Source organism: Balaenoptera musculus, chromosome 3 (assembly GCF_009873245.2).
Source record: "Balaenoptera musculus isolate JJ_BM4_2016_0621 chromosome 3, mBalMus1.pri.v3, whole genome shotgun sequence".
NCBI lineage: Eukaryota > Metazoa > Chordata > Mammalia > Artiodactyla > Balaenopteridae > Balaenoptera > Balaenoptera musculus.
Window position 1 is genome coordinate 171,138,696 of NC_045787.1, and position 10,096 is coordinate 171,148,791.

General features: G+C 62.0%; 1 protein-coding gene across 1 annotated transcript; it reads right to left on the reverse strand.

Moving 5' to 3' along the window:
- Positions 1–3,056: 3,056 nt before the first annotated feature.
- Positions 3,057–9,816, reverse strand: TPGS1 (tubulin polyglutamylase complex subunit 1). The gene is made up of 2 exons (XM_036848962.1): positions 9,451–9,816; positions 3,057–3,826 (listed from the first exon to the last, which is right to left on the reverse strand). The coding sequence occupies exons 1-2, from the start codon at positions 9,786–9,788 to the stop codon at positions 3,292–3,294; spliced, it is 873 nt and encodes a 290-aa protein (XP_036704857.1). The 5' UTR covers positions 9,789–9,816; the 3' UTR covers positions 3,057–3,291.
- Positions 9,817–10,096: the final 280 nt, after the last annotated feature.

Consider the following 10,096-nt stretch of genomic DNA (forward strand, 5'->3'; position numbering starts at 1 on the left):
TTTTTTTTGTTTGTTTTGTGTTGTTTTGTTTTTGCGGTGGTCTGTTATGACAGCCGCAGGAACTGAATACCCTCGCTTCTATGAGCGTCAGAGTCTTCCTCTGGAAAATTGATTAATTAATTCATGGACTTCCACAGACAAATCTAGGTGCCGGGGGTACAGCAGTGAATAAAATATGTAAAAATCCCTCCCCTTGGGGAGACAGGGAGAAAGGACATAAGCAAGCTATTGAATAAGTAAGCAACTTCTGATAGCAATAATTGCTATGAAAAAAAGGATAGTGAGGCATTAGCAACGGGGGTGGAGCAGGAGAGTTATCTTGGATAGGGGCTCAGGGGAGGCGCCTCTCAGGAGGTGACATTTGAGTGGGGACCAGAATGGGGTGAGCCCCTTGGGTCTGGAGGAACAGTGTTACCGGGAAAGGGAACAGCACGTGCAAAGGCCTGAGGTGTGCCTGGGGCATAGTGAGGGGACAGAGTCAAGGAAAGAAGCTGGGGAGTCTCTCTGCTCAGCTTTCCTGAGTGCTCACTTTGTTCACAGGCCTTGTGGTGACCAGATGGCTCCAGGATCCAGGCCCAGGTCCTCCCAGCTCAGCCACCCCAGAAAAAGTCCCAGGGCTGCATCTCATTGGCCAGCTGGGAGTCACATGCTGTTCCTGAACCAAGCACTGAGGCCAGGTTGCCTGGAGCACTCCTACTGGCTGGTGGGGTCGCCCAGCGCAGTGAGGATGAGGGCTGGACCAGTGTGGGGAGGCGCAGGCAGGATGAAGCTGTGATGTGCAACCTACAGGATGCAGAGAAGGGCCAGCTGAGGGGACAGGGGAGGCATCCAGGCTGAGCCCTGGTCCTGGGTGGACTGGGGGCTTCCTCGGAGACCACAGACTCCAGAGGAGCCCCAGGGTCAGGGGGGCTGACCGGAGGCTCCGTCCTGGATGCGGCAGGCCTGGGATGTCCTTGGGATGTCCCTGAGGAGACGCCCAGCAAGTGGTTGGCTCTCCAGGGCTGGAGCAGAATCAGGGCTGGGCCTGAGACGTGAATTTGAGACTCCTTGGTGACCAGGCAGTAATGGAAGCCATGGCCAGGATGAGATGCTAAGTGAGGAGGAAGCATGAGGAGAGGAGAGATCCCTGACACAGTAGGAGGACGCCTTCCCCCAGAGAAGCTGGGGAAGAGGAGGAGCCTTCGGGGTGCTGTGGAGTGAACACTATGGGGGCGGGGGGTTTGGAAGGCAGGGAGTCCGAGCGTCCACACTGCTGTGAGGTCAGATAAGAACAGTTCAGCTTCCCCGCGCTGTGCCTGTAAAGGTCAAACCAGGACTTCAGGACCCAAGACCAGGCGTGATGGTGACTCAGGGGTGGCAGTGAGGGAAGGTGGCGGGGCAGGGCAGGTGACCCCCAGATGGAGTTGGCCTCAGCCTGATCCGGGGGGGGGACCCTGAATGTGAGTTAGCGTCCCCTGAGGCAAGCGGCAGCTCTTGGATTCCCTTGTGGTCACTCACTGGCACGACCCCTGGTGGTCACTGGCCACTCCCTGCCCCAGAGGGGGGATGAGGCCTCCGGGCACATGGCTTGGTCTCTGGTGGGGGCAGCTGTGAGCCTCGGCAGATGGGAAGGGGATCTGGTGGCACCAGTGACACCTGCTACACAGCGTCTAGCCCAGGGGACCACAGAGCTGACCGGAGGCTGCTGGGGCCCATGAGTCTACCTGCACTGCGCATTTCATGCGGATGTCCTGCCCGGCCGCGAGCTCCGTGCCGCAGGGCCTCAGCCCAGCTTGCTCCCCGAGGCGTCCAGCCCCCTAAGGGCCTCAGCCCGCTGACACGGCGGCCCATTTTCTGTGTGCGGTTGTCAGTAACAGCTAATGCTGACGGAGGGGCAACCTTTGTGAAGCTTCTGGTTATGTAACAAATGACCCCCAAACTTCGTGGCTTGAAATAGTAACATTCATCATTACCTGCAAAGCAGGAGTCTCTAGTCGGGAACCTCTGTGTGGCCTGTGCCTTCCTCAGGCCACCGCGTCCCCCGCCGGCACCCGCCTTTTGTGACCCTGACATGGAAGCCAAGTACTGTCACAAAAGCCACCAAGTGCAAGGAGAGGGGATGCAGATTCACCTCTTACCTGCCCCTTAGTGGCGGTGGTGGGAGATTCAGGAAGAGCAAATGGGAACAGAAAGGAAGCCGTGGCTGCTTTTGGAAAACACAGCGCAACTCACTGGTGTATCGATTACCGGCCAACGGCAGGTGCTGGGAAATGGTAGGCTAGGGAGGTCCCTGCCATTGGTAGCTCGAAAAAGGCTTTAGATTCTGTCCCCGTGTGATCTCCCTCAATCAAAATAGGGGTGCCCTGGGTCCCATTTAACAGAGGAGGAAACTGAGGCCAAGAGAGTGAAGTCACCCGCCTGCAAACTGTTCCTGGGCTGGGAATCTGCTTTCTGCGGAATTCCTCCGTCCAGGACGTGCTCCTGCTGGCGGAAAGGGGGACACCCAGGGTGCTTGGTGACTCTCACGGGTGTGACTGGATCCCGGAAGGGCCCCGTGGCGGTGTGAAGGCGCTGTGGCTCTGGGTTACAGAGCGCGGGCCCGGGTTAGGATCCCTGCTGGCCCCTTGATGGTGCTGCGACCTTCACTCCTCCGGGCTTGGTTTCCCCATCTGCCAAATGCGGGCAGTGGATTACCTTCCGTATTAGGGCGGCGGGTGAGTCAAGACATTGTCAGGTCTCAAGACGTGTTAGCTTGTTTCTGTCGTCACCATCATGACTACCTGCCAGCTGACCTCTCCCTTTGGTGGTTGGGGAAGCCGAGGTCCAGGGAGGAACTGCTGGGGCGGGGCGCTCGTGGAGGGCAGGCTGGGGGCCAGCCATGCCTCCCAGGTCTCGGGGCTGTGCGTCCAGGCCCCAATGCCCTCTGCTCTCATAAAGCTGAGTCCAGGGGCTCCCTGGGGTTTCTGGGCAGTGGTGGGACCCGCTGGGGCTGGCCGGAGTGCGCCCGAGTGGAGAGCGTTTCCAGGGAAGCGTGCTGGGGGCTGGACACGGGCGCACACACACACACACACACCGGGTCAGCCTGGGGAACAGATTTTATTTCTGCTGAGGAGAGGCGCCTTGGCAGGTGGGCGGGAAGGGACCCTTGGCCTCCCCCCGAAGGGGGCTCGGGCATCATTCCAGGTGGGAAGCTGGGTGAGGGGGGCTTCCTGCACCCCTGGCATGCAGGGACACCCCAGTCCTGGCCCCGGTGAGCCGGACCCCGAGGGCCCCAGGTATCCGGGTGGAGGAAGCGGCGGCCGAGGGAGGGGCTCAGCCCACGGGCTTGACCTTGGCGATGAAGAGGGCGGCCGCCTTCTCCAGGAACTCCTCCCGGGTCATGGGGGCGCTGGGCCGCCGGGCCACCAGCGCGCGGTCCATGGCCAGCGCCAGGCTGTCGGGCCCCAGGCGCGAGCCGGCCTCCAGGTAGCGCGCGGGCGCGGTGTCGTCGCTGGCCTGCAGGGCCCCCTCCAGCGTGTCCAGCACGGCCTGGCCCACGTGGCGGTCAGCCACGGCCAGGCCCGGGTCCTCCAACAGCCGGTAGAGGGCGCCGGCGCGCGCCACGAACTCCAGCAGCACGAAGCAGGTGAGCATCCCCGCACGGAACACGGCCAGCGGCACTGCCTCGTGGTCCCGGCACTGGATCTTGCGCAACAGCGGCGCCACCACCTCCTCGGGGGCCTCCCCGTCCCGGCAGATGCGCTTCAGCAGCTCGCTGTACGTGCGCCCGTCCAGCCCCGGCTTCTTCTTGCGCCCGCTGGCGCTCAGGCACTCGTAGGCCACGCCGACGTTGTTGTTGAAGGCGGTCCTGCGGGCGGAGGGGCCGTCGGGCCGCGCCAGAGCCCCGCCCCTGCCCCCCGGCCCCTCCTCCAACGCGCCGGCCCGTCCAGCCTCAGGGCCTTTGCACCAGCTGCGCCCTGACCTGGAGCGCCCTCCCCCAGATCTCCCCACAGCTTTGAGCCTTTGCTCAATGTCACCTTATGGGGGGGGCCCTCCTTGACCCCCTAACCCCTTCCTGTACTTCTCTTTGTGGTGTCCTCACGAGTTCCCTCCCTCCCACCAGCTCAGCCCAGGGGCCTATGTCAGGGAGTTTATCTGTTGGTCACTGTCACAACCCCAGCGCCCAGAACACTGCCCAGGAGCCTCAGAAACGTCTGCTGACTCCGACGATGGGCATCCGCCCACGGACTCTCCATTCCATCGATGATGTGTGTGCCCATGGAGTGTCACTGTGGCAGGACACATCCCTACCTTTTAATCTGGGTTGCCTCTTTTCACCCCTGCAGGCCCAGAGGCAGTAACCCACACTGTGGCTCAAACCCGCTGCCGCCTGTCTTCGTGGGTAAAGATTTATCCACAGGTGGCCACGTCAACCCAGACATGCTGCCTTCTGCTGCAACAGCAGACCCGACGGTCACGTCAGGGACCAGCCACGGCGCTGACACTACTTACCGCCTGCCCCATGAGGACCCTGAGGTCCCGCCACGCGCCCTGGCCACACTGGAGCCTCACAAGTGGTTAAGTGAGTGGGCTGGGGTGAGCCTGGGCATATAGATAACCCGGGTCTCATTCCCATCCTCCTCTCAACAGCCGGCGGCCGGCCGAGGCCCAGTTCCATCTCCACTAAAGCAAAGGGGAAGTGGGGCTCAGGGCAGCGGCCAGGCCAAGGGTCCCACAGAGGAAGGGGCACCCCCAGGGCTCACATTCGCCTTTTCTGCGAGCCCAGCTCCACTCTTATCTGTGGGACCTGTACGGGTCAGCGTGGGTGCGAGCCCGGTCCACGCTGGGCCAGAGCATGGCAGGTGCCCAGGGCAGGGCCCAGGGATGGACATGCTCACCCAGTGAGCTCTGTGGGTCAAGGCCCTTTACAGAGGAGGAACCGAGGGCCAGAGGGGAGGGGGGAGGACCTGGGGTCTTGCCCATCTGAGATTCACTTCTCACTTCTTGGGTCCTTAGGATGTGCTGGCGCTTTAAGGTCAGTGAGATCACTCCGTGAAGCGCTGGGGGTGCCAGACGCAGCGCCATGCTCCCGTTCCCAGGACTGGCACCGTGTTAGGTGCTGCCGCCTCACAATAACCCCTTGCAGGAGCTTTTGTTATCAACTCCTTTCACCAGGACGAGTGGGTCCGGGGGACCTGGCAGTGATGATGCCCGTGTCAACTCTGTGGCCGCGTGGCAGTTACCGCCACACCTAGATCACTTTGCAGCCTGAGTCAGGAACTGGGAGCAGCTTGGCTGGGTGGTCCCGGCTCAGTCTGCAACCAGGACCCTGGCAGGGCTGCTGTCCCCTGAAGGCTCCCTGCGGAGGCCTCTCCCCACGGGGCAGTGTGAGTGTGCTAAGGTCACGGCACTAGACCCTGGAGCAAGTGACCGGCAGGGTAGCAACGCAGGCAGCTGCCCAAGGGTGTGAATACGGGGGGGGTGAGTGCATCTCGGGGGCGTCTTGAAGGCAGGCCGCCCCACCCCCACGAGAACATGGCCCACTTCCCGTGGAGGGTCCACTCCCCGCAAGCCTGAGTGAGCAGAGCCCCTGCCAACCCAGCAGCAGCCGTGTGAGGCCACTGAGGTTTCGGGTGTGTCCCTGTGGCCTGACGGCTCGTCCTGATGGGGCCTGAGCGTCCACCATCCGCCCAGCTCTGCCTGATGCCTCCCCAAGGAACCTGGTCGACCCACTAGTTGTCTTGAGCTGAATCACTCCCCCTGGAGGAGGCGGCGTGCGGGGACCCCTGAGCACCCTGTGCGCTCAGCGCTGTTCCTGGCTGGCCCAGACCTGCACCGGATCTAGCCACTGCGCCCTGCTTCCCTCGTCTGGAGAATAAGGGTTCTAGTCCTTGCGTCTCAGGATTCTTGGGAGGACAGAGGGTAGATTTTGTGCCTGGCGTGTGGCAGGGGCCCGCGTGCGCCTGTCATTAGCTGTCACCAGCTGCCACTCAGCGCTGTCCAGGTTCTGTGTACCATGGGCATCGTGGGCAGGAAGATGCACAGGGGGGCAGTTCCGGTCCAGTGAGATGAGAGCGTCAGGCAAGAAGCCAGAGGAAGGCCACACCCCATCTCGAGGCCGCCCTCCCGGGGGCTCCCAGCCATGAGGGAGCACCCACACCGTCTGCCGTCCTGGGCTCTGGTCCTCAGGCTCCGCCTGTGTCAGCTCCCACACGGAGCAGTTTGCAAAGCACGTGGGCATTTGTTAAAAAAGAACCTATTTATGGGTCTTGTCACGGAGACATGGAGACTTTCCGAGGTAGACCGGGGGCTCTCAACGGGGTGACTCTGCCCCCAGGGGACACTGGTGACAGTTATGGTTGCCACCACTGGGTGGGTGGAGACCCAGGAGGCTGCCCAACACTTGCAGGGCCCAGGACGGTCCCGCACAGAGTGACCGCCCCCCCCCCCCCACCCACAGTGTTAGCAGTGCTGAGGAGGAGTGACTCTGGTTAATTGTTTGGAAAGAAATTGGGTCCTCTCCCTGCTCACACCAGATGCCTGCATACATTCCCACTGAATCAGGCGGTGTAAACCAGGGTGGCCCCCAGCGTCTGTGGGTCACCTCCCCTCCCTCCCACTCAGGCGTGTATTTAAACGTGTGCAGCATTCCAGGACCTCAGAGGTCAGATGGTCATGGGACGTAGTCTCCTGGGGGGTCCGTGGAATCCCATAATCTGGGGGGTCTTGTCTGAGGAGATTCTGCCCCCAGGGGACACTGGGTGATGTCTGAGGATGTCTGTGCTTGTCACAATGGGGAGGGCTCCTGGTATCGAGTGGGTGGGGGCAGGGAGGCTGCTCCACACCCCACAGAGCCCGGGACACCCCACAGAGCATGCTCGGAGCTGAGGAGACTGGCTCAGACCCTTTGGTGCTTTTGCATGTTCTCTGGGGCCACGGGGACCTGCAGCGGTTGGCACTCTTGCTGTTCCTATTAGCACGTGGCAGCTTAGAAGGCGGCCCTGGGCCACCATGCCGGGTCTGCTGTGTTTGTGCTCTGAGCGCCGGTGGAATCTCAGTGCCGCCGTCACCAGTCCTAGCAGCCAGCACGTGTGATTTCGAGACAACAGCAGAGGGGATTTTGGTTGAGTTCTCCCCAGATCTTTCGTGCTCAGGTCGCTGGCAAGAGTAGCCCCGGGATTCCCCGGCCCACCCCTCAGCATAGGGACGAGGCTGCCCAGCCTCGGGGGGACCCGCCTGGCCTGGCTTCTGCTTCTGACCCGGCAGCCAAGGTTATGAGGCCCCTCACTGGGAACGGATCTCTGAGTTCAGCAGCAGCCCCGCCTCGGGGAGACCAGGTGCACCACCAGCACCGGCCGCTCACCCTGCTCACTCTTCTCCCTCTGCTCCTCCTGAGAACCGCTCCAACACCCCTTCAGTATGGTGAATAGGGCCCCCCCAAGTGCACGTCCGCCCAGAACCTGTGAGTGTGACCTGATTTGGAAATAGGGTCTTTGAAAGATGTAATTAGTTCAGGATCTGGAGATGGGGTGAGGTAGCCTTAAATCCAATGCCAAGTGTCCTTTTGAGAGAGTGACACAGAAGAGAAGCCATGGGAAGACAAGGCAGAGGCTGCGAGGATGCGGCCACAAGCCAAGGATGCTTGGAGCTTCCAGAAGCTGGAAGAGGCAGGAAGGACCTTCCTCCATAGCCTCCAGAGACAGCACAGCCCTGCTGCCCCCGGACTTCGGACTTTGGCCTCCAGAACCGTGGGAGAATAAATTTCTGTTGTTTTAAGTCACCAAGTTTGTGGTAATTGGTTACAGCAGCCCCAGGACACTCAAATGGCCCCCTTGGTTCTAAATCCAACAGACGCTTCTCAGCCCTCATCTCTAGGGCCATTGGACGCAGGGCCGCCGCCAGCCCACAAGGTGCCTTTGCATAAATTAGGCAAAGCTCTGCAAAAAGCCTTCACATAAAGGTCCTCGTCTGTGACGTCTATGGAGTGAACGGCTTGTGCAGTGCTTGACCTGAACGACTGCACGTGGTGACCCTGCCGCTGACTCTTCTCCTCCTTGGAAGATGTCCTGGTTCCCTGTCTTCTGGTTCCCTCCTTCATGTCTGTTCTGCCTTCTCACGCTTTCCTGTGGGTTCACTGAAGCTGTGGCTCCTCAGAATCGGCTTCTGGGCTCTTCTCAGCTCCCCTAAGCCTTCACAAACACCTCCCCCGCCACCAGGTGACAACCACCCGGCCCCGTCACACGTCTCAGCTGCCGACCCAACTGTCCACCTTCCTGCTTCGAGGTTTTCCCGGCTCCCAACTTAACGGTCCCCAAGCCACTCTGGAAACTTCCCCCAAACCAGTGACCTCCCATCTCACGGACCACCTGGGGCTGTTCCTGAACAACCCCCTGCAGACCCAGCAGAACCCATGGATGCCCACCAGCCCGCTCCCCGCCAGGTCCCCATCTCAGGGGTGGCCCTGGCCATTCCCTTTTCTGGCTGTCACTTTGGACAACCCGCTTGCCCTTCCCCTGTGGTGGAGACCGGGTGCTCCGAATGGGATGCCCGTCCTCCACACCCCTTCCCACATCCGGCTCCCTCCCAGCCTCTCTGTGCTACCCTGCTTGGGGTCCGCACCTTGACTCTCTCGGGAGGGCTGCCCCCAGGGAGGCGGGTGCTGGGGTCAGGCTGAAACGCTCCCTTGCTTCGCTTCCTCCCCCTTCCTGGGCTCTCTGGGGACTACCCCCATCCAAGACCCAGCCCACCCACATCCAGCGCCCACCCTGTCTGGTTGATGCTGCGAGTCAAACAGCTTCTCCCCATCCACCTGACACGGACCATTCCCTCACCCGCTTCTAAGGGGGTGGGGGTGGGGGGCAGGCGCCACCCCCTCCACCCCTCCATGCTTCAGCCCTGCGAAGGCTCCTGGCCTTCCCCTCCCCCGTGGGTCGCACACTGCAGCCCCACAGCCTCCAGGCCAGCGCACCCGGTGGCCTCGTGCCTGCAACACCTTTCCCTGTGTGTCATGCAAGCCCCTTCCTGGACGTCTCTCCTGCCCGCAGGGGACCTGGATTGCTCTCTATCTCCACGGCTCAGCCCTGTAAATATTCATTTTCTGGCTGAATGGACGGGGATGCTACCACGCTGGGAACGAGGCAGATAGGAGAGACCTGGCTCGGAGGACTTGCTCTGCAACCTTGGCCAAGTCCTGTCTGGGCTCCATGATTTTCAAAAGTGAAGTAGGCTGCAAGGGGGACCTCAACACCTGCAAATAGGCATCACCAAGCCCAAGTCGGCCAGAGCTACCGGCGCCAGCACTCGGGTGGCCCCTCCGGGGCCCTGCAGCCCGGCGCCATCCGCGCCCCTCCCGCGCCAGGCAGAGCGGACTACAGTTCCCACCAGGCCCCGCGCTCGAGAGTCGGCGCCGGGGGCGGGGGGCCGCGCGGAGCCCGCTGGGAGTTGAAGTCCGGCCGCGGCCCCTACCCGCCCAGGCCCGGCCCAGCCCCGCACCTCTGGGAGTGGTGAGCCAGGCGAAGGTGCCACAGCGCGCGGCCCAGGCGCTGCTGCTGCAGGAGGAGCTGGCCCGGGGGCTCCCCGGCGCCGCCGTTTGCAGGAGACCGCAGGCCCATGTTCTCGAAGTAGTGCGCCAAGAAGGCGATGGGCTCCTCGGGTCGCGCCTCCAGCACCTTCAGCAGGGCCGCGCGCAGCATCTCCGTCACGCCGACCTGCCGCAGGAAGTCCTCCTCACTCTCGGCCGTCGCCGCTGCTCGGGACACCCCCGGCCGGCCGCTGCTTGTGAAATTGGCCGCCTGGGCCACAGCCAGCCGCCGCTTCTCTACTGCCGCCATCTTTGCTGAGGGCAGCGGGACCGGAAGGACGTCCATATTTCACAGTGCGCTGTCACCTCGGGGGCGGCCATTTTGGTTGAGGGCAGAGGGCGCCCGGATCCCGCGGGGAGACTCTGGGAAATAACCAGCGCAGGCCACCCTTTTCTCTAGGTTCTCATTGGCACTCACTCTCTCTCCCTTTTCCTCTTTAGGTGTGCTGGTTGGCTTTCCTGGCTTAGGCCCGGAACTTAAATTTTGCCAGACTCCAAAATGGATCCCTAGGAAGGGCTTGGTTTCTGGTATGAAGCCGGATTGCTTGCCATCTTGGT